We start from the raw sequence: 24992 nt of genomic DNA on the forward strand, positions 1-24992 counted from the left end.
CGACGAGCACTCTTGAACCATTATCGGAACTCTGGGGATAACAATCTGACATGGGCGTAATACCTATTCTTATCATGGTTTTTAGTGATTTTTCTGAGTCTCTTGCAATTGGAATGCGTCTATTACGTATCGAATCTGTTTTAGCTATTTATTTTACCTTAAATGTACAGCCATGACGCTGGTACGTGTAGGTATTGATGTATTGAAATCGAGAACTTGGTCATATGAAATTTTTAAGTTTTAGGCATGATAGAATGGGTGAGAATAATCTAGTGGTAACTATTCGTGTGTTGAACTTAGACTACCCCATCACATATATGATAAAAAACTTTTCAGGCATGGTAACAGTTTTAGAATTAATAAAACAAAGGGAAATTTCCCAATTTTATTAAGGGAAAAAGTACGATTTAGTGTATGTGTTGCATGTTTCTTCAATTTTTTGGCTGTAATTTTTTTTTTTCTTAACAAATGTGAGTAATGTGGTTTTTGCAGTTAACAATGATGAATCAATAAGGTAATATGCACATTATAAGAAATTGTTTATATACATTTTATTAGTATATATGTATATATATATTTGACGTGGGTCTTGGAGTTACAAGTAACAAAGAACACAGCCCTAGTGTGTTCCGCCAGGGAACACAACCCTAGTGTGTTCCAATAGTCTAGAACCAGAGTGTGTTCCACAAGGCACAACAAAGGCAGAAATTCATGTTTCCCCCTGTGGCAGCACGTTTCCAAGTGTATTTTCAGCAGTCCTTGGCAATCCTAGCATGATCCTACCTATTTTAGAAAGTTTCTATTTGTTTTGGGAGAGTTTTAGATTGCCAAAATAATCTTACTTTGTTTTCTTATTTCAATTAGTATTTTATGTTTTACTTCCTATTTTATCTAGGGTTTATTTAATTTTCCTATTTAAATAGGATTTAGATTTCCTCTTATTTTATTTAGGATTTCTTATTGTAATTTAGTTTATCTAAACTTACTAGTTAGTAGAGTTATTTTCTTGTTAGGTTTAGGAGTGCAAAATTCCTATAGATATCCCTATATTCTATGTAATTTTAGTTCAGATTCCCATTAATTAAAATTACAATAGAGAATTTTCTCTCAATTTTCACTAGTGTGTGAGTAATGTGTTTTCAAGTTTCACACTGCATCATATTAGAGTGGGGAAATGGTTAACCTTGATGGAGGTGGTGATAATAGCGGTTTTTGTGATGGCGATTGAGGAGCTAGAGCCTTTTACCATAGGGATAAAATGTTGCAATGATGGGAGCAACGTCTAAAGCAACAAATGGATCTCAGATTTGAGTGAATAGAGAGACATTTTGAAGAAATTATAGGTCATATTGATGCTCTGAAAACTAAAACAAACAGAAATTGAGTTGACAAAAAAGGTTAGGAGAAGGTTTAAATCGTGGTGACCCTATTTGTCGACCAATTTCTAGATGTAGGCAATTTTACTATGATGATTCAGAGGAGGCAGATGACTATGAATCATCAAGTTCAATATGGATCAACAATGTGGTGGTTATAAGAGAAGAGGTGCATATGGGTATCATGAAAAGGAAAATCAATTGAAAATTGATATTCTTAATTTCTATAGGGATTTCAATATAGAAGAATTCTTAGATTAGATTGCTAATGTTGATAGATTCTTTGACCAAGTGGACATAGCACATAAAAAAAAGAGTCAAATTGGTGACTTGTCGGTTGAAAGGAGGTGCTTCCACTTAGTGGGCGCAATTGCAATCCGGAAGAGCAATAGAAGGAAAGGGACCAATTTGTACATTATTTATAATGAAGTATTTGTTGGAACAAGAGTTTTTGACTCTAGATTATGATTAGATTTTATTCTAACAAAAACTTTGTCCACAAGAGGTCCCACCAAAGCCTTTCTTGGTTGTGAAACAAGAAAGTGAAGAGCAAAGGGAGTTTCAGGAGTTAAAAGTGCAACCTAAAGTAGAGAAATCTAAGTTTAAAGAATCTGAACTTGAAACTTTAGTTATAATGCCTCTCACTATTGTTGAAGATGATGAGCCTCAGTTCAATTTTAAGTAGCCAATTTTAGAAGGGGAAGCCAGAATTAATGAGATAGAGCAAGGGAGCTTGAGAAAAGTGCCCTAGTAAGTGAAGACCAACCCATGGAGATTTCAATATAGAGTGACAAATACCATTCTATGAAGATTGCAGTGGTAGGTGAGGAAAAACAATTGATGGAGACAATATTAGACATTGGAGAAAATCAAATCAAGGAGATGATGAAAATTGAATATCTTTCTAACACTTTACCCTCAATTGTTTCCATTGATTTTCTTTATTCAGGTGTTCTCATAGAGACAAAGAAAAAGGTGAAATTGTTTAGCTCAAATATGCTCAATTCCATGGACTACCTCATCAAAGAAGTCTATATGGTGTACATCCCCAACGAAGATTGTCATTCTCTTCCATTTCAAAATTTGAGGAAGGGTCTATTTCAAGTGGAAGAGAACGATATGGGAGCTATCTTGGTTTGTTGCAAACTATTCCAACTCGAGAACCAGTTTTTTCCAAGTGGGGGCGTTTGACGTGAGGCTTGGAGTTCCATATAGCAAAGAACACACCTTTGGGTGTGTTTTAGCAGTCCAAAACACACTTGGTGTGTTCCACAGGGCACAACAGACGCGGAAAATTCATGTTTCCTTCTATGGCAACTTGTGAAGATTTTTTTTTTTCAGTCTAAACATGTTTTCCAAGTGTATTTCCAGCAATCCTAACATGATCCTATTTGTTTTGAGAAAGTTTCTACTTGTTTTGGGAGAGTTTTAGCTTGTAAAAATTAGCTTATTTTATTTTTCTATTTCAATTAGGATTTTTTTTTCAATTAACTAGTTATCATAGAATCCCTGAGTCAGGGTTCTGCTTGCAAGAACATGAAGAAAGGAGACGAGAGAATAGAAGAAATAGGGATGAGAATTAGTAGAAATGCGAAAAGAAAATAGAAGAAACAAGGATGAGAAGTAGAGAGAAAGAGAGATTTATAGAGAGAGAAAGAGAGATTTATAGGGAGAGAAAAGTAATTTTTGTATTATTGAATTCTTAGCCAACTCAATTGGTTACAATGCTCCCCATTTATACAATATATTCCCCTGTACATTCCCACAGCCCTTGTTCTTCATAACATTTCATATAGGATTTATTTAATTTTCCTATTTTAAGCAAGATTTAGATTTCTTCCAATTTTATTTAGGATTTCTTATTATAATTTAATTTATCTAAACTTCCTAGTTAATAGAGTTATTTTCTTATGTGGCTTAGAGTCTAAAATCCCTATAAATAAGTTCAGATTCCTACTAAGAAAAATTGCAGCAAATATTTTTTTTTTCTCAATTTTCACTTGTGTTTGAGTGTATTGTGTTTTTAAGCTTCATTTTCACCATTCTTTTTACAAACATTTTTTAAGACATTTTAAATAAATTAGATACAAATACAGGAAAGGCTATATAGTCACATTTTCTTTTAATTAAATAATGTAACAATTAAAAAAAAATCTAGTATGGAAAAGCAAAAACACTCAATTATATAAATTTTGCATTACATATTCCCAACAATCTAATATATTACTCTCAGTGATTTCCACAGATGAGTTGAGAGTGCAAAAACTGAGTTTGCAGTTACAATGTGGGCGATTGCTTTTGTAATTGAAGTAAAAGCCAATGAATGAATGGATTGAGTCCCTCATGTAGCATCTACAGCATAACCGTTTGCATAAGCAACAGAAGATCCCAAGAGTACAGGTCTTCTCAACCAATACTGCTCAAACCTCTGCCTTGCATACTCCAAGTAGTCAAAATCAAGACTGTTCACATAACCCTGCCAAAGTTGGAAAACAAATTTAAGACATCAGAAACCTTTCCTGGACACACATGCTTGTGGGTGATAATGAAGAGACTGATGTAAAGAATGCTTACTGAGATTATTCCCCATAAGCCCCAAAAGATATGGTTTGCAAGAGTGTAGTTTTCTGCATCATCCACTAGCCGTTCCACTTCGTCTTCACTCGGTTTATTGCCTGCAATCAAGATTTTCCAAGCACAAAGATAATAATCTCAGCATAACTCATGCCAAGCAACCATAAGTCAATGGTTCATTGAACTTTCAAATGAACTAAAAATCTTAATGACTAACCTGATGCGCTTAGATATGCATATACAAATCTGCGACGCTCCTCCAAACCTATTGTCAATGCAAGTAAGAAGAACAAACAAATTAATCCTGAATTTCACACCTATTTTACTCCTAACATGTTATAGCAAAGAAAGAGGCAGGGGAGGGAAATGAAACAGAATGAAAAGTTACCTGGGTATTTGCTATAGTCCAAAATATGTGGTGTCTCAGAATGATAATTTGCTACCATTTCACAGAAGTGATTTGCAATGTCATATGCAACAGGATTGTAACTTGCATACTCATAATCCTGTAACAGAAAACAAACAGTAAGAAAGAAATTATATACTGGGAAAAAAGGAACCAAATAAGTAGGAATAGGCACCAATAGCTTGCTATTTTCACTGAATGCGAAGGCTGAAGAAAATGGAACAGGGCAATCCGGGAGCACATACATGCCAATATGGAAATTCGAATTTCTGTAAAAAGTAATGAAGTACACTAAAACGAGGGATCTGTCCAATTCAAAAGTAATAACAGATTTCAGGGTAAGAGAATATGGGTTAAGAGAACAAAAAATGGCCAGTTCATATATGATCAAGTATTCTTTAAAAGGGAATGGTGTAATACCTTAGAAAAAGGCAGACCTTTTCTTTGGCTTCTTATTTTTCTTTTATGTTTCTTTTATATGATTAGTTTCAACTGCAATTATTTAGCAGTAAAAGTCACCATCACCAAGAAAACCACCATGCAGTTAATCAAAAAAGACTAAAACTAATTCTAAACAAGCTTTTTAACGTATGCTAGCTAGCAATTGAATTTCACATGCCAGCAAAGTCACGTTGTTTAGACAGCGCGCATGAAATATTAATTGTTTGCTCAACCACTGATTTTAAACTTGCTTTACACTGTGCTCCTCCCTTCTTTTGCTATTTGAACTGTTTGGAAATCAGATCACAGCTCAAACCTAACAAGAAGCACAAGTATAAGCACCCTACTTGCATCAAAATACCATTTTCCCTGTTCCCATTGTTATCATTCATCTCTTTATTCTTTTTTTCTTTTTAGAGATCTTTATTGTATTACTTGATATGTTTACTACCTTGATGCTTCTGAGCTCTATGCACACGCACTCATAGAGCTTTAAATGATATATAAATTGCAGAGTGCCAATTCAGTGATTTGTCTAACAAAAATGGTTTCTAGAGCCACTTCTTGACTGGATGGAAGCACATGCCCATATTTTGTTCCATGTTTTGGCAAGAAATTAGTGCTTTGAAAAAATCAGCTGTAAATTAGGTTTAATATCAGTCTGTTGTTTCCTTGGCTGGATGAAGATGTCTTGTATCCAAGCAAAGTAAGTGGAAATAATTAAAACCAATGCCATGATGTAGTTCACAAAAGAAAAAAAAAAAAAGAAGAACTTACAATTATGGTGATTGATCTTGTATCTTCATCCATCATTATGTTACCGTATTGCAGGTCATTGTGACAAAACCCAATATCCTGATCGTCTTGTGACAGCCACTTCTCTAGCATACTGATTTCACCTTCAAGATTATTCAACTGAAATTTCTGTGCATCTTTAGCAGAACACAAACTTTTGGCTTCAGCCAGCCAGTTCCTAGGGAATTACAAAAAAAGAAGACTAAAAGGCATTAGATACTATGGATTAAAAGGCATTAGACATCTTCAACCTAAAAATTTATTTTCATTTAGAAATTAATACCTCATTCTGGTCCAGAGGAGTACACTCCTTGGACCAGGCATATCAAGATCATGAAACTCTCTCATCTTTGCTGCTACAAGAGCAGAGATTTCAGGATCACGAAGGTCAGCAGCTGATAGCGTCTAGACATCCAACAAAAGAAAAAGGAAAAGAGCATCAATTTTATGAATGTTTCATTCTCAACATTAACTTCCGAATGGCTATCAATGAAAAAAGAGAAATGAAAGTATGAATGTATGATCAAGTCAAATGGTTATTAACATTTATAAGAACTTGTACCAATACAAGTAATTACTAGTTTCATACACCAACAAATATATCCAATTGGACAATCTTATCTGAAAATAGCAGAGACAAACATAGGTAACTTGATGGTTAAAAAAAAGGAATGGATAGCATAGGACCCAACAATAAGCAAGAATTTAGGAACTCTTCCAGCTAAACTCTGATCTGAGAAGATTAGTATAAGATTACTATTCATGGTTCGATGGTCAATCCCCACAGGCAAAATTACTTGCCAACTTGTTTGCTTTTCTTATGGTAACAGAACAAAGGCATCGTTCTCACATACAATCAAGCTAAAAAATTTTTTTAAAAAAAAAAGCAATTTCACTGGTGCATAATGACATTGATCATGAAAAAATAAGAATAAAATTTTTACTGGTTCAAGAAGAAAACACCCCAAAATCATTGCATTTAGGAAAAACCTATATTCCTGCAGCAGCAGCATGAGAGTCATATCGCAAAATCATTGCATATAGGAAAAACTATATTCCTGCAGCAGCAGCAGCATGAGAGTCATATCGCAAAATCATTGCATATAGGAAAAACTATATTCCTACAGCAGCAGCATAAGAGCCATACATCTAATTGATCTACAAATGTGATTTTCACTTTTTGAGGAGAAATATCAAATTCCATAATCCTTAAATTGATTCATTGTCTCTTGATTTATTTTTAAACCAACTTTGACTTAGACCATTAATTATAACAAATACATCAATGATTAATTAAAGCAATTGCATTTCAATCTGTCAACTGGACTGGTAACTGCTGTATGCAAATTTCACAAACACAGAGACACATAACATATAAATCATATGTATAAATATATAGTCAATTTATAATAGATGATAAAACTTCAACGTTCAAGATTTAAAGAACTGCAATTCACATACCCTGGCATGAATAAACTCTTCAACCCTGCCATCTGCAAACCGACCAAGAAGCCTAGGCCCTTGTCCATGCCTTGACATGCACTCAAAAGTCCTAACCTCATCATCCCTTTTGAAAAAGACTTCAACACCTTCACCATAAATCCGAATCAATAATTTTCGAATAACATCACCACTCTTTGTTGGCCAATTTATCTGGAAAACCTCATTAGTCATAGCTCCCTTCAAGGGTATAACCTGCAAAGAATCCATATTATCCACCACATCTCCCCACTCCGATGCCACAGATTGAAGAATTTTCTTTAGCTCATCAGGGAAAATGCCCTCAAAGAATCCTTTCGTTTTTATTGCCATTTTTGAATCAATAGACGCAGATTGTACTGCAACCCAAAAACAAAAAGACTCGAGATTTAGGAGACAGAACAAACTCCAAGTAATTATATTTGTCAAACAAATAATCTAAACAAAACCCAGTTCAAACAAAGCTTTTAAGGAACAAAAAGGCAAAAGATTTATTCAAAAAGGAAGAATTTGAATATCACAGACCCAACAAAAGTCCAAAAAAAGCGGCAGAAATGAAACGCAAACTCAAAGAAACACCAGAGAGGCGTTCCAAGAAAGTTGCTGAAACTGAAATCCAAAGTTGTAAGAGGCAAATAATTTATAGGGTAAAGGAAACAAAATCATGAATTATAAAAACAAAAGAAATTGGTCTAGTAAATTTCTTTTCTATATAACTGAAATTACTACTGATTCCTTATGATAACAAACCTCCCGCGTAGAATCTACTTGGATTGCGTGTGGGGTTTTTTGGGCCTGTTACACACGGGGGATTATACCAGTGAAACAATCGAATCATCATCTGCCACGCGTTCCCCGGACCGAAATTCTTGGCTTGAGGTTTCAGATAGAAGCAAGAAATGATGAAAGTTCATACATATAAGATTGCAAGATTTTTTTCAAACTTCAAGAAACTAAACATGCATATTAGAAGTCAAAATCTTTTGCTTATGAGAATTTGACACGTGTCCACTTGGGCTTTTTTTCTCCGTTTTAACGTCGGCTGACGTGTCTTTGAAAACGACTCCGCGTTTTTAATGTGAACGGGATTTAATGTTTTTAACTGTTAGAAGCAAACTAAGTTAGAGAACGTGTACAGTTTGGTTATTTATTTTTAATTTTTGGTTTAAAATATATTTTTAATTTATAAATTAATTGAAATAATTAATTATTTAATAAAATTATTTAAAATTATTTTTTCAATAATTTAAATATTTAATTAAAATATATTTAAAAAATTTTAATTTATTAAAATAATAAAAAATATATAATTAAATATTATGATTATTAAAATAATAATATTATTAATATTTTAAAAAATTATTAAAATAATATAGTTTTTAATTTAATTAAAATATAATTTTAAAATAAATATATAAAAAATAAATAAAAATATTTTATTTATAATTTCTTACTTATTTTTAATATTTTTTAATTTATAAATTAAATTAAATATTAATTTATTTATAAATATATTTAATTAATTTATAAACTAAACTAAATACCCTCATGATATATTATTTTTAAAAGCTGAACACATAAAATTATGGTAGTGTTAGCAAGGCGCAGTATGCTCACACATGCACCCATCCACAACGCTTATATAATTTTCTTTAATTTTTTCATAATAATTTCTAATATGAAAATAATTATTTTTAAAAAATAATTTCTTTGTTCTATAAAAATAAATTTATCTATTTTATCTGTTTTAAATTTTAAGTTATTTTTATTTTTAAAATAATAATTTATTTATTAAATTATTAGTAATATAAATTATTTAATTTTTAATTGAATAATATAAATAAAAATTAAATTAAAATTATAATAAAATAATTAATGAATTTTAATTAAATAATATTACAATTTAGTTTAGTATTATGAGATCTGAAATTTAAATTTTATTAAGATTAATTGTATTAAAAAAAATTGTAACAGGACATGTCAGAGGATAAAGAACCCTAATTTTAATATTAATTAAAAGAAAAGAAAAGCGGAAACGCAGCAGCATTGAATGCTTTTCGCTTTTGGCTCCGAAAACGATTGTGCGGAGATAGTCTTGACCTCAGAGACGAATCAGCATTTCTAGCACACTATTAATTAATTAATTAATTAATTAATTTCTTTATTTCTAAAAATATATAGAAAACGAAAGCAAACAAAAGAAATTCATTTGGATTTTTGTGTTTGTTGCTTTATATTTTAAAAATAGATATTAATTTATTTTTTATTCATGTTTAAATAAAATTTTATGCTTAAAAAAATTGTAGTATTCTTTTATTTAAATTTTATATGTACACAAATATAGTCTAATTCTAAATTTGATATAAATTCAGTAGACTTAAAATTAATATCAGACCTGACCTATAAATCATAAGTTCAAAATAAATCTTATCTGAACTTGAATAAATTTCTTACAGAAATGTTTGAAAAATTTGTACACTAGCACAGAATTAAATATAGTTTGCATGATTTTCGCTAAGAATCACGATAACAATACAATTTCATTATATATTACTAAAGAAAAGCTCTGGATTAATCAACAAGATCTTGGAAAATATGTTACTATGACTCTTATCACTATATAAATAAGTTCTTTTATTGTCATTATTCTCTAAATTCTTCTTCGCTGGAGCATAAGAGTGGTTGTCATTAGGCCATCGACCTCACCATTTTTTATGTTCTCAAGCAACTTGAGATCCAACTATATCCATTTAGCAATTCAAAAAACCACGGCAGCATCGTATGCTCACTTTATAGTCAACATATGTATGAAAATTATGATGAGAATGTAGCTTTTAAGACTTAATTTTGGTCAAGTATCACTTAGAGTGCAGAAAAGAACACTCACAATGGTTGAAAACATCAAAGACCCTACCACTAAATCAAATGCAAACCTAGATTTCATATGCTTCACACAATATTATTCTCACTAGATCTCAATGTTATCTTAGAATTGTGCATTTGTTCCAAATTCTCTTCTTTTTACTTTTTGTCTCATAAATAATTGAATTATGCTAATTTTTGTTTTATCTTTTTATTATATATTAAGAGACTTAATGGTATGCAAGTTGGAGTAGTTTGACTAATCAAATTATTTAATGTCATAATAAAATCTAAAAAGATGCTAAATAAATGAGGAAAAAGCACTTTAATTCATATATTTAAGAATAAAGTAGACAATCAAAATTAATTTTGTAGCACTAATTATGATAATGATATTAATTACTATATATTAAAACAGATCCCCACTTGTACATTTATTTATATTAATTTTTATTTAACACATGCATTCATGTGATTTTATATAATTTTTTAAATGTATTATTTTTATTTTTAAGTAATATATGCAACCTAATAATACCATGAATCTATGAAAATCAACAACAATAAAATTATTTAATAAAATAAGAAAAAAATTAAAATAAAGTTATTAATAATATTAATAAAATTTTCCTATTATTAGATCTTGATTTCTCACTTAGATGAGAGAATATATTTTTTTTTATCTCAGGTATCTAATTTTTTTTTTTTATAAATAATAATAATAATTGTTATTATTATCTACTTACCAATAATTGATATAATTATAAAAAATTATATTAAATAAATTGTTAAAATTTAATTTAATGGTAAAATATATAAAATAAACTAAAAAAATGTAATATATATATATATATATATATATATATATATATATATATATATATATATATATATATACATACCCGATATGTGCATCATTTTATGACTAATCAAATTATTTAATGCCATAATAAAATCTAAAATGATTTGAATGAGTGAAGAAAAAACACTTTTTGTACAACTTTGATTGCCTGTTTTATTCTTAAATATAAGAAATAAAGTGTTTTTTCTTCACTCATTCAAATCATTTTAGATTTTATTATGGCATTAAATAATTTGATTAGTCATAAAATGATGTACATATCGGGTATATATATATATATATATATTTTATATTTAAATAATTTTGTTAAATAGCATAGATAAGAAGAGAATAATTCTAATAGATAAGAAGCGAATAATTCTTAATATGAAATTATTGTTTTAATATTTGAATGTACTAAAATAGTCAGATTGCATGGAGTTCCAGCTTCCATAATATCTGACAGAGGGCCCCAGTTCACTTCTCGGTTTCGGAGAAAGTTGCAGGAGGCACTTGGCACACAGTTGAACTTCAGATCTGACTTTCCACCCTCGAATGACGGACAAATTGAAGGACAATCCAAACACTGGAAGACATGCTTCGCATGAGTGTCTTGGATTTTGGAGGTCAATGGGATGAGCAGCTAGCTTTGGTGGAGTTTGCCTACAACAACAGTTATCACTCCAGCATAGGGATGGCACCCTATGAGGCACTATATGGAAGAAAGTGTAGGTCTCCTCTGTGTTGGACAGAAATGGGGGAAGCGAAGGTGCATGATGTAGACCTAGTGCAGTACACTTCTGAGATGGTTCCCTTAATCAGGGAACGATCAAAACTTTCGGCGTAAGAGTTATGCACACGGAGGGATGTGGAGTTTGCAGTGGGCGACTATGTATTCCTGAAGGTTTCTCCAATGAAGGGAGTCATGAGGTTTGGAAAGAAAGGCAAGTTGGCACCTCGGTATATTGGACCTTTTGAGGTTACTGATAGAGTTGGAGCAGTTGCCTACCGGTTGGAGCTACCACCCAACCTTTCTCACGTTCATCCCGTGTTTCACATCTCCATGCTCAGGAAATACATTCCCGATCCTTCTCATATCTGCGCAGGATGTGATAGAGCTAAAGAGAACTTGACATTTGAGGAGCAACATGTAGCCATAGTGGACTACCAAGTGAGACAGCTAAGATCCAAACAGATCCCTATGGTTAAGGTTTTGTGGAGGAGTCAGTCGGTGGAAGAGTGCACCTGGGAGTCAGAACGGGACATGCGTAGCAAGTACCCTTATCTGTTCAATGTATAATCATGTGTTTTATTCTGCCTTGTGTAAAAAATTCGAGGACGAATTTTCTATAAGGGGGGAAGAATGTAACACCCCAAAATTTTTAATTTTATGAGCATTTTTAGTATTTTAATTTTATTAAATTTTTAGAATTTTTTTGAGATTTTTCGGATTTTAAAAATCGGGTTCGATTTTCCGAAAATATAAACTTTGATGATTTTTAAAAATTAATTTAAAGACCACGTGGCAAAACTAAAAATATATTTGGAGTCTACGTATTTTTCTGAGTTTTATGGAATTTTTTCAGAATTTTTGGACCTCGTTTTCGGTCCCGAGGCAGAGTAAAAATTCAAAATTTTGTATTTCGAATCGAACCGGCCGAATCGAACCGGACCGGATCGGACCGGTCGAATCGGACCGGTCTTCTTCTCTTTTTCTCCTCCCTCCCGCGCGCGATGGCCCTCTCCCTTTTCTCTCTCGTTTCTCTCTCCTCCCCACCCCCAGCCGGCCACCACACCAGCCGCCACCACCAATGAGCGCCGCTAAACGGCCGGAAACGCAGCGCAACGCCCCTGCGCTTCAGCTTCCCCGGCCAAATCCGGCCGATCCGGCCACCAATTGGACCGGGTCTTGTGTCTAAAATCATCTACTCGGCGAGAGCTTTCCATAGACACCAAGAACGCCGAAATCCATCGAGCGGTTTGTCCGATTTTTGCTCGGGAAGATTTTAGCCCATTTCGACTTTTGGGCTAGATTTCTCGAAAACCGTGAATCCCACGAGAAAACCGAGGCTACCAGCACGCTCCATTCGTCGAGAGCTTCGCAACGACATAAATTTCGAATTTTTCCGACACCGTTTTTCAGTGGGTCCCACGGAACTTCGCAGTATATTTTCGAGCATTAAATGAGCTTAGAAAATTCTGAAAAATTTATGTACTAACCCCCGTGTTATGGGCTTCGTGTAGGTATCCTCGATTCGCGGAAATTCAACAGTTGACCGGGTCTGCAAAATTCCGGCCAGACAGACCCGTTACCGGAAAAGTCTCCTAATTGGACCGAGGTTTTGGCTACCCCCCAATTGTCAGACGTCCCGAGTGCGTCCCCGAAGTCGGAATCGGCAAAGGTAAACCTGAACCTTGCTTTTTCGTAATTTTCTAGTGCTTAAATAGGATTAAAAATCCATAAAATATTCGTGGTAGCTTAGAAAATTACGATTCTTTTTGCAATAGCTTAGAAAATTACGATTCTTTTTGCAATAGCTTAGTAATATTGCTAAGGACCGCGGGGCAAAGTTTTATAATTTTTAGAGCTTGTTTGGGCAATTTTTGTAAAAATGATCAATAATAAGGACTAAATTGAAATTTTGCGTATTGTGATGGATGACTGATTTGATGGGCCCAGGAGGGGCTGTGTGATATGATTGAGTTGTGGATGTATGGATTGTGAGTATAGAAGTGTATTTTGAGCCCTTTTGCAGGTTGGGTAGGTCCTAGGTATAGGGGAGACTCTGCCGGATTTTCGGCACGACTTAGGACGTATTGGTCTTTTTCTTTGTTTGTATTGAGTCAAATTTATTAAATGATTGTAATAAAATTGTCAGGTGAGCCGGGACAGCCTTCTTCCTCCGCCCAGCCGCCTCAGTGACCACCGTCAAGTCTGTGAGTAAAATATTAATTTTAATTGTAATTTCGATATTATTATATGTTCAGCATGCCCATGCATCACTTATATGCATATATTTATGTAGTTAAACTCTAGGCACGATTTATGATGCATTGATAAATGTTAAAGTGCCATGATGTTGTTGTGGTAATTTGGAGCAGTGTGCGTGCGTTGGCGTGCGTGTGATGTGGTGTGGACTATGGATAGGACGGGTAGTCACGGCTTGAGTTCTTCGCTGGGAACCCGATCCTTCGAGGGGTAGTCACGGCTTGAGTTCTTCGCTGGGACTCTCGATTTGGTTTATTAAGCGAAAGTCTGGCTTGAGTTCTTCGCTGGCACCAGGTTGGATTTAAGAGAGCTGTATAGGGGATCAGCTCCCATATGTTATGATTGATACTACAGGGTGTGTGAGTGCTCCAAATTACCTTTTTGATGTTATGATGTGAAAATGTTGTTGCTGTTGCATTTCACTCCACAGGTTGCATTAGTACTAGATAGTTATAGAGATTATGGTTAAAATTGATATTTTACTCTCTGAGTCGAACGCTCACTCCTGTTCAAAAATTTTTACAGGCCACAGGAGGATTTTTTTTTGAGGTTAACCTGCTTTCTCCCTCGCAGGTCAATTATTACTGTTTGTATAAACTTGTTAAATCTTAGAATTTCCGTATGTGTTAGAAATGTTTATTTGATTTGGGTCTGTAAACTAAATTATTATTTTGGGACCTGTAAACTTAATATGCTATGCATGTTTGATGGATTGGATGAGGGAGCTGAGCTCCCATTTATTATTATGTTGATGAGTATGTGGAGGGTGAGCTGAGCTCCCCAATTGACTATATATTGTGTTTACAGGTCGGGTGAGTCGAAAACTCCCCGTTGGTAAGTCCATTTTATGGCCGGACTCTGTCCGTTTGTTTTCTTGATATTGGGCCCAAATGGGCCTTAGAATTGGGTTAATGAACAGTTAGGCTTACTACGGGCCTCGGGGGCTTTAAGCTGGCCCAGGTCCTAGTGCCGGTCCGGCCCATAGGTTGGGTCGTGACAGTAAAAATGTCTTGATTATTAAAATTTATTTTTTGATATTAATTTTATATTTATAATTGATTAATTTATTTCAAATTTTAACTGTGATTAAAAATTCAATACACTATGTTATATACTATTTAGAAAAGTTATCATCATCATTTCTTTTATTTATTTACAATAATATTTTCATATTGTGGACAATTATAAATTTAAAATAATAGCGAGAATTATCATTTATTATATTTATTTTTTTTATTTTAATATTATTATATATTATTAAGATTCAGAAGGCCAGTTAAAGCCTTTGTCCCAAGTAGAAAAAATATTAAATTGACAGATTTTGAATGTCAAGATCCAAAATAATTTTCTTGCGATGATTGCTTTTAAAATTGATTTGATGGTTAGTCAAATTTAATTAACAGACCTAACTTACCATAAAAAGACCCATATAGCTATCGATAATCTGTTTTCATCTTATAAACTACATTTATATATATATATTTTCTTTTTAAATTTAGCAAAATAAATTTTTGACCAACTGATCTAATAATGATATTAATTACTATATATTAAAAAAAATCTCCACTTGTACATTTATTTATACTAATTTTTATTTAGCACGTGCATATATGTGATTTTATATAATTTAAAAAAAAGTGTTTTTATTTTTAAGTAATATTTGCAACCTAATGGCCATGAATATATGAAAATCAACAATAATAAAATTATTTAACCAAATAAGATAAATTAAAATAATAGTATATACATATATATATTTCGTTTTTATAATAGAATAATAATAATTATTGTTATTATTATCTACTTACCAATAATTAATATAATTATTAAAAATTATATTAAATAAATTGTTAAAATTCAATTTAATAGTAAAATATATAAAATAAACTAAAAAAAAGTAACACATATATACATATATGTACATCATGTTATGAATTTTGAATTTAAATAATAAAAAAAACTTTATCATTGAATTTCTCCAAAAAAAATATTAAACTCATGTCACTTTCATAAAAAAATCATTGAATTCAATTCTATATATACATAATATAAATAAAAAATTCTTTAAAATCAACATAAATAATTTTATTTAATCAAATTACAAAAATATATTTAATATGATGTACAAAAAATTATTTATAATGTCACTTGATCATAATGAAATTATAAATTTTGTTTCACTGTTAAATAAATTTTTAAAATAAATTTAGAAAAATGAATAAAATGATAATTAGGTATTATGGAATTATAATATTTTATAGAATAAAAAAGGCATGAAAATGAAACAATTAAAGCAAACCAAATGAAAAAGGGAAGGAGGTAGGGCGCATGCCTTTTTCAAGGCATTGTCTTTATACGTTTATTGGATAGACATGCACTCTCTCCGTACGATAATATTGAGTTTTTTCTTCTCTTCCCTTCTCTTCTCTTTCCTTCTTTTGTCTTTCCTTACCTCCTAATGTCAACCTTTTTTAGGTGACATGATTTTAATATTAATTAAAATTAATTAACATAACATTAAAATTAATTAAAATTAAATTGAAAAAAGACTTATTTGACTAAATATTAATTTAAATGAACTCAAATTTCCTTTTTTCAATCCAAGTTTCTAAGATGATCTATTTCCAAGTTTCATCTATAGATTTCTACTATAATTTTTAATTGGAGTTTTAGTTCATATTATAATTTTATTAAAATTAGAATTGTAGAATAACACTAATATTTTTATAATTATAGAATAAAAATTTATGTTTAAAAAATTGTTAAATCCAATTCAAATTAAAATAGTATTAAAATTAATAAGGAATTTAAAACTAAAATAATTTTTATATTTAATTAAATATTAATTTAATTCTAATTTATTATATTAATTATGAAAAATATAAAACAGGAATTAATTATTTATGTTAATTGATACAAATCTTTTTATTTTCCATAATTTATTCCTAACATATTTATATAATTGAATTATATGAATATTATTTGTTAAGATAGGACTGTATTATGGAATAGAAATTATTTGCCTTTTTTTTAACTATAAAACAATTTTTTTAAAACTTTTAATTTAGTTATACTTTAAGCATAGCAATATAATTATAATATATTTATATTACTGATTATATTACTACAGTAGACAAGGATTTTTTTTTTTTATTTGGGATATATTTTTTTTTTAATTTTCGTTTACAGGTTCTAAAATAATTTTTAATTCTTTGTATATAATTATTATTCAGCATTTTTTCAATTCAACTTATGAAGACAATCGATTTCTATCTACATTACAATTATATTAAAGATATAATTAAAGAAAATCATTTGTAAAAAAAAAATAAAGTTTATAAAAATTACTTCTAAAATAGAGATTCTAGGTTCAGGGTCCATACATTGGTGGAGAAGGTGTTAGGCACCCCACCTCGTCCCTCAAATGGGGGTAAGCAGATTTAACGATGTGCTATTCATAATTTAAGATCGATAATTTTTGGGGTTAGAATTATGATGTTGGTCTCCGTTATTGATAAAAGGAACGTTTAATATTTCACCATCTTAGGTTTCCTAGAAACACGAGTATATAGGATGACCCTACAGTAAATTGATGTTGTATTTATTTAATTAGTTATGTATTTGTTAAATTCCTCTCTCCTTGAATTAGGACCCTAATTTCGAAGATGTGTTATTTGGTCCCTAAAGACTCATAATGAGTGAGAAGGACTCTCGGCTCACATATTATGTATCTCATCATTCGCATTCAAATAACTGGGGGTGCAGTGTGTGTAATGGATGTACAAGAACCGATATGGGTATAGATTTTCATTCCTTTTAATTAGAACTCTAATTCAAAAGTGATGTGTTAATTACCTAGAGAATTCCCTTCATTAATGAGGACTCTTAGTTAATGAAGGAATGTCTCATCATCGGTATAATTATCCATAAAATCTTTACCTATATCATTTCCTATTAACTTGTTTAGTATTTCTTAATAATGGTATTTCATTTGACTAAACCGAACTGAAGGGAGGACTCTCCCCTTAGCAATATAAGTATGAGGACCTTGAAAAGGACTCTCCATCAGGTCTCACTGTAAAGTTCGGGGTTCTAGGAAGGACTTCTCCCGCGAACCAATTATCAGAACATGTGATTTTTTATAGAAATGTCGGGGCTATCAAGGTAAGGATTATTTCCCGATCTCCCCAATTTTATAAAAAAAATAGCTTTATTAGAAGTGTAACTACGGGAATCTAGGAAGGAAATCCTCCTAATTTAATGCGAGAGAATTTTTAAAAGGTACGAAAATTTCAAGAAAGGACTCTCCCCCACTCTCCCCTAACTTGGTACCAAATAATTTTTGCAAGATAAAAACTACTAGAACCTGAGGAAATGACTCTCTTCCGATCCCTTGACTTTATATTGCTGATTTGAGAACTACAGGGATCTCAAGAAAGGACTCTCTCCCGATCCCTCTATTTAGAAAAGTGAATTTTGAACATTGTGTATTTCGAGCTGAACTCCTTCTTGATCTCCTTCTAGGGAGCTGAAGTGGTGTATTGCGCGCGTAATTTTCTCGATCCCTTTACTATCTGAACTCTCTTGATTTCTAATCTCAAAACTTATGATTTGAGGTTGTATCGATTTCTAACATCATAATTTATGAATTCGTTTCGGTTTTCGATCTCATAGCTTATTTGCATGAGCTCGTATCAATTTTCGGCCTCCCGCTAATTACCCGAACCCTTTCACATCTGTCCGAACTACCTCTACTTACCCTAATTATTTTCCCCTTTAACCATATCGGAACTCTCAATATCAACACTCCCACTTGTACTTCTTACAATACTTATGAAATCTCAGTAACTTTCATATCACTCGAACTTTATTCAAGTACTAAAAAAAAAATAAAAATAAGGATAAAAATAAAAATTCTTTGAGGTGACAAAGACGTCACAATAGAAAGCTAACGATGATATTTGTGAGACAAATTAAACTAATGCTATCCTATCTTGAAGGTTCGATATGACATGATATCCTAAAAGTTCTTACATCATGAACACAAGTTATTTATATTTGGAGAATGAAGGGTTAAAATGCTTACCTTTGGAGAGCTGAAGTGATGGGAGAGTTAATATTAATGCCTTGCAAAGCTAGAACTGCTAGAGCTGGGATGACTTGAGCTACTAGAGATGATGAGAATAGGGTCGACGATCTGAGATTGGACCTTCAAGTTGGCATGTGAGTACTCGATATATGAAATTGCTATATTAGTCACTCCGGTGATAAGATCCTTTAGAAAACTTGTTTCTAAAATCTCTAGAAAACTTAAGGGCTTCCCCAAGATGAAAGCAACAAGGCTACAATAATATTTAAATTTAGAGGCCCGAGTTTTCTCTCGGCCTCTGATCCCTCTTTACAATATTGTATACAGGTATTTATAGGGAATGAGTACTCAAAATAAAGGGTCAAGATTTCAACAGAAAGAGATAGAGGGTCCGAATTTAAAAGGGCAGGATTCGACGTCTTCGAATTAAAGAGATTCAAAATTGAACGTTGTGATTTAGTTCAGAATTTTTGTCCTTTTCATTCTTTCATCCAACGGTTAGGAGTCCTGCCTTACAGAACCGATCCAAGGGCTGGGGATGAAAAGTGTCGAATCTGTTATTTACTTTTGATCTGAGGGTCTCAAATTCGTCTTTACAAGTACGATCAATGGTGTAAACTGAGATGTACTGGATTGCTTTAACCGTTTGAGATTCGATAGTGAGGAGTGTGTCCTTACAAATGAGATGGGTGGTGGGGATTGGACAGTACCCCGAAAGCTTTAACTAACTCAGATTGGACGTAGGGAATGGACTAAGGGTCATGATCGACAGTTATTTGATTCCCAAGCCTCTCGATCTCTATAAATTTACTCTTTAGTCCACCTGATCTCTCATTATCTTTATGAGATCCCTCATTCCGATCTCTCTTTCTATGTTCGATCTCCTCTTGCTTTCGATCTCTTCTCATCTCTTCTTTGTATCAGACTCGTATCGATAAACTCTTAATAATAAAGCATTAAAATTTTCAATTACCGATGAGTCGCTTCGAGTTCTGTACGCAATAAATGCTAAGGCCCTATATATATGAGGCGGAATTTTGTCATTCTCACATTCACACTTCCTTCTCTGATGAATTTCTAATGTTCTCCCTTTCTGATCCTTACCTTTCCAGCGAAAATTCTTATCATGACAACCGCCTTGATATTTTCCTGATCATCTTCTTTGCCCATCGCCTGAAAATGGATGGTGCTGGCAACCAAAGAATTATGAGAGCATCATCTAATAATGGTGAGAGAATCGGGTTAATTTACTGATTAGGGTCCAAAATGACTACCGTGCCGATCTCCAATCGATTTACAGGTATGCTCTGCAGACCGATCTCGGACAAGGAGATTGCTAATTTCAATCTTGATGTCGATGGCTGCCTCTTGAAGTTCATTTGGCTCCCAACCATCTCAGGGGTCCCGACTGTTGCTCGGTTCTGGTCGATGACATCGACGATGACCCCGAGCTTCCCGTAGTCTTTACCATAATTGGCAAGAGCTGCCCTCCCAATCTCCACGTATCTTTTGAACGACCCTTTGAGATCGAAAGAAGTCTATACTGCAAGAATGAGATAGGTCAAATGTAGGGTAGAATAGGTGATCTATATAATTACCGATCTTGAGAGATCGCCCAGATGATGTAATATGATTTTTTTGGAAATGAAGTGTACTTTTACTTATTAAAATTAGTTTCATTTATTCTGTTTTTATTTTATCATCGTATTGAATATTTTATGATCTCTAATGACCGTGTCCGATCTGATCTTTTATCGAATCCCTAATTCCACTAATCTCTCTCATTCGAGCTCTATTACTATCCACTCTATCGTCGTACTCTACAACCAACCTCACATGGCCATGCTTCTGAAATTTTCCTTTGATGCAAAATTGAGATAACTAGGTTTTCATTAATCGATGTGTTACCTAGAGCTTCATGAACATTTAATACTCGGACGAGTATAAATAGGAGAGGGGGGAGTAGCCATTTGCACACTTTGCTTTCTCTACTCACCTCAAATCTCCTTAAAGGCTTTTCTCAAGTTCTTGATTTCTTCGAAGCCAATTTATAATCAGGTAGTAGTTTTAATTTTTTTCTAATCATTTTGTCTCCGTTACCTGAAAATGAGTTGCACCGACGATCAGAGAGTTGTAAGCCTACTTTCTGTTCACGTTTATTGGTCTTTCGATGAAGGTGATGAGGCTAAACTGAGCAGGAGACCCAAAATTGTTAGGGCCATCATTCCAACCACTAGTCATCCTACATGGCCAAACTGGCAACAAGCCTCGATCATAAGGAGAGAGCCTCCCATGGTAGATGAGCTCACCTCAGTTTTGGGGATGTCCGATCTCGAGTTAATAAGCCAGGAGTTCAACCTTCCACCCGACTCCTTCGAACTCATTCTATGTCATGGGGACTTTCACGCCGATCACTACTTTGACGAAGTCGATATGATTGTGATATACGAGGAGCAATTAAAGGCCGGGCTGCAGTTTCCTCTGAGGTCATTTTACAAGGACGTCTTGAAGTACACCCGGGTTTGCGTCGCCCAGGTGCATCTGAACTCCTAGCGAACCCTGGTGGCTTTTAGAGGATTATGCCGAGCTAAAAGACTCGAACCCACGGTAAAGGTCTTCACCAAACTTACAGGCTTGTTCGATAAAAAGACGACGAGTTTTGGTTCTTTCAGGTAAAACCACGCTGTGGGTTGTTCACCGATCTCCCGTCTTCGCTCAAAAATTGGAAAGATTGGTTCTTCATACTTCAAAGCAAAGACCCCTATGGCTTCGAGGGGATTTCCCGAAGTTGGAATTATTTGGCTGAGAAGCCGGAGAGAAGAGTCGTGTTGACTAATGTCGAGAGCCCCATGGTGAAGGAGCTCAAGAGCCAGCGAACTCTTGCAAATATTCGTGCTTGGATGTGATCATGGCCTAACTCAGGTGGTGGTTGATGAGTCTGATTGGTCATGAGAACATGCAGTTGCAACTCTCTAATCTGGGTCCCGAGACGGGTAAAACCTGAATCTTTAATCTCCTAGTCCCTGGCGATCTTACTAATCTTGTTTTTCTGTGCAGGTATGGCTAGAAATGAGGCAGCGAAAAAAGCTCGAAAGTGGAATAAAGAGATCAGTAGGAAGGTATTAGAAATGAAGAGATCTGAAGCTCAAAAGAGAGCCCGAACTAAAGAGAAGAGCTCAGAGGTTCAAATCCAAGAGCAACCGATCCCAGAGGTGCAAATCCTTACAGTGGAGCCTGCCGCCCGATCTGAAACTCCTCCCCAACCTCCTATCACTTCGGCTTTAGAGGGTGGATCCTCAGGGCAAGGAGCTTCGTCTGGATGACCTCTTTCACAAGCTATTAGAATATTACTCAATCATTGGAGAAAAACAAATCGGTGCAGGGCAATCTTGATTTGGCAAAAGTAGTGAGCGCCACAATCTGTTTCCCTGAGGATCAAACCAGAATGAGTCCTGAAAGTATTGATGATCTTCTCAGCCTTTAAATGAGCTTGAGCTTAGAAGCAATGGTGACCCAGCATGCGGTCAGAGAGAAGGTTTATCTTATGAAGAGGGAGATGTTGAGGATGTCTCAAGATGTGGCGTCAATGCAGAACCAACTCTCTGTTGTGAATGCTCGGATCATCGAGCTGGAAAAATAAACGAAGTCTTATAAAGAGAAGGCAGCTCAGCTGGAAAAGGAGCTTGAAGATGTCCGGGTTAAGTTCTCTGAAGAGATCCAAGCAAAGGATGAGGGGGCTCTGATGAAAGAAGCTGGGGCTTATGTGAAAGCTCATAGTGATCTCCTTGCCGAGCTTGTCAAACATTATCCCAACGAGGACTTCGCCTGGCTCGAGGAACTTGCTTCGGGTGTTGAAGCCGAGAGTGAGGGCGAACAAGAGAGAGAGGAGGGAGTAAATGTTGAAGATGTAATTGAAGAGCAAGTTAGGGAAGATCCTCCTGCTGAATGACTTGTGTATTTTATTTCTTGGAATGAATTTTAAAGTTTTTTTTGGTTTTGTTTGTGATTAAAGTTTGGTAAGATCGGAAAATATTAACTAAGTATGGATGAGTATTGAATCAACTCCTACTTGATCGGATAAGCTAGGACACAGAACTTAAGATCGATTATTAATCATGAAACATGACTGTTTAAAGGGATCGGATAAATCTAATCGCGAGTGCGAGATCGGGAAGCCTTGTGACCGAAAATCGATTAAAACTTGGACGCATATAAAAATGATTTGAGAACAAATCTTAGTCTGAATTTGATAAGTTCGGGACCACTCATTTAAAGATTGGTTAAAACATTAACTTCGTTAAACACTTGAACAATTCGAGCGAGGTAACTGATCACAATACGTCCCAGAATTGGGGATCTTGAACATGAAGAGATCGAAAAACAAAAATACAAAATCAGATGGTCTGAAGATTAATCAAAACAGGTTGGGGAGATCAGGAAACACTTGGTTTGAGTGCACTTTGAAGTTTATTATTTATCTGGGAGGTTACTAGCTCAAAGAAAATGACCTAGGGTTGAATAACTGGTTGAGATCGGTCAAACGCCTACTAGGGAGATCGACATAATTGCAGTTATTTAAATTATGAATTTGAATATTGACCAAATATGGTGTCTATTGTACAATAATTTTTTATTCTTTGTATATAATTATTATTCAGCATTTTTTCAATTCAACTTATGAACACTATCGATTTCTATCTACATTACAATTATATTAGAAGTAAAATTATAAAATATATAATATTTTACCTTTATAAACTTATTGTTTAAGAATATTTAAATTAGAATTATAATAAAGCAATAAACTTTAATAATTAATTAAAAATAGCTTTAGAAAAAAAAATATAAAAAATAACATTTAAAACATTTTGAGTTTCAATAGAGTATTAATTGATAATTGTTTGAAACATAAAAGATGCCTCTTTTGGAAAAATATAAATTTCCTGATATTTTTAGTTGATGTTTCATTAAAAATTGATTTTTTTAAAAAATGTGAAAATTACGATATTTTTAAACAATATGAATTTCTGTTTTAGTTAATTTTTTTTATAAAATTTTATTTTGAGTTGTATTAAAAACTTAATTAAGTAGAAGCTAAATAGAAGTACAACTAAATATTTTAAATTTATATAAATTTTAAATTAATTTAAATAATAAAAATTATATAATTATAAATAATATAAAAAATTAAAAATATTTTTATCTATTCAAAAGTTCTGTTCCTCATTCATATATTTATAAAAGGGACTTATAAAAAAAAAAAAAAAAATTCTTAATATGCAATGATTTTTTTTAAAAATTTTTTTATAGTTCAGAATAATTAGCAATTTTGTTTCTTATAGTTTGCTAGCTAATAAGTCTACAAAGTATCCAGTGATTTTAAAAATTAAGAATTTTTCAATACATTTTAGTCATCTATATTTTTAATTTGACTATATTTTAAACTCTCAAATATATATATGTATATAACTGAAACATAAGAAATTGCTCACAAAATTTTATTTAAAATAATTAACTAAAAAAAGTCGTGTAATTAAAACGACTAATTACACTTTAATCTTTAAAAATCTTATAATTTTTACTATAAATAATAGTACATGAACTAAATTTTTTTCCATATTTTTTGAAACAATAAGTAAAATCCTAATAATAATAGCAAATATAGATGAGCAATGAGCAGCTACTGATGAGTGAAAAGTATCGGAATGAATCAGTACAAAAGTTTCGTGTAAGCTTCGTGGTGGTGATGCATGCAGAGACAAACGAAGCGGTCTTTTTTGGCATAGAAATATCACGTAGAGATTACAAAAAACAAAAGCAAGCGAGCCCACCTCTCTTTTGATAGATAGTCCTTTGTATCTATCAATCATAGGCCCTCGCTACATATCAGAAACACATCATTTGTTTTATTTCTGCAATTCATCCATACTGATATATATATCTACGAAAATTCTGAGAGATCACTAACAACCAGAATTTTTATTTGACTGGAACCTGTACTACTGAGAAAAGTTCTTGGAGTTTTCTTGGTTTCTTAGAATGCACTTAAATACCTTTGTTTGTGTAGTATTATTTTCCACTTTCGCGCAAAAATCAACCCATTGCAAGTAAGTGTGTGTGTGTGTGTGTGTATATATATA

General features: G+C 32.9%; 1 protein-coding gene across 2 annotated transcripts; it reads right to left on the reverse strand.

The window, feature by feature from the left end:
• Nucleotides 1–3531: 3531 nt before the first annotated feature.
• On the reverse strand, nt 3532–7978 carry LOC110651846 (probable choline kinase 1). 2 transcript variants are annotated; one of them, XM_058137817.1, is made up of 9 exons: nt 7822–7924; nt 7597–7680; nt 7054–7430; nt 5876–5997; nt 5575–5770; nt 4339–4456; nt 4168–4215; nt 3951–4051; nt 3532–3852 (listed from the first exon to the last, which is right to left on the reverse strand). In XM_058137817.1, exons 1-9 carry the CDS (start codon nt 7910–7912, stop codon nt 3718–3720), a joined length of 1272 nt encoding a protein of 423 aa, XP_057993800.1. In that variant the 5' UTR covers nt 7913–7924; the 3' UTR covers nt 3532–3717. The 2 variants fall into 2 exon arrangements, with proteins under 2 accessions (XP_057993800.1, XP_021662982.2); XM_021807290.2 differs by lacking the exon at nt 7597–7680 and having other exon boundaries at nt 7822–7978.
• Between the last annotated feature and the right edge of the window lie 17014 nt (nt 7979–24992).

This window comes from Hevea brasiliensis, chromosome 16 (genome assembly GCF_030052815.1).
Source record: "Hevea brasiliensis isolate MT/VB/25A 57/8 chromosome 16, ASM3005281v1, whole genome shotgun sequence".
NCBI lineage: Eukaryota > Viridiplantae > Streptophyta > Magnoliopsida > Malpighiales > Euphorbiaceae > Hevea > Hevea brasiliensis.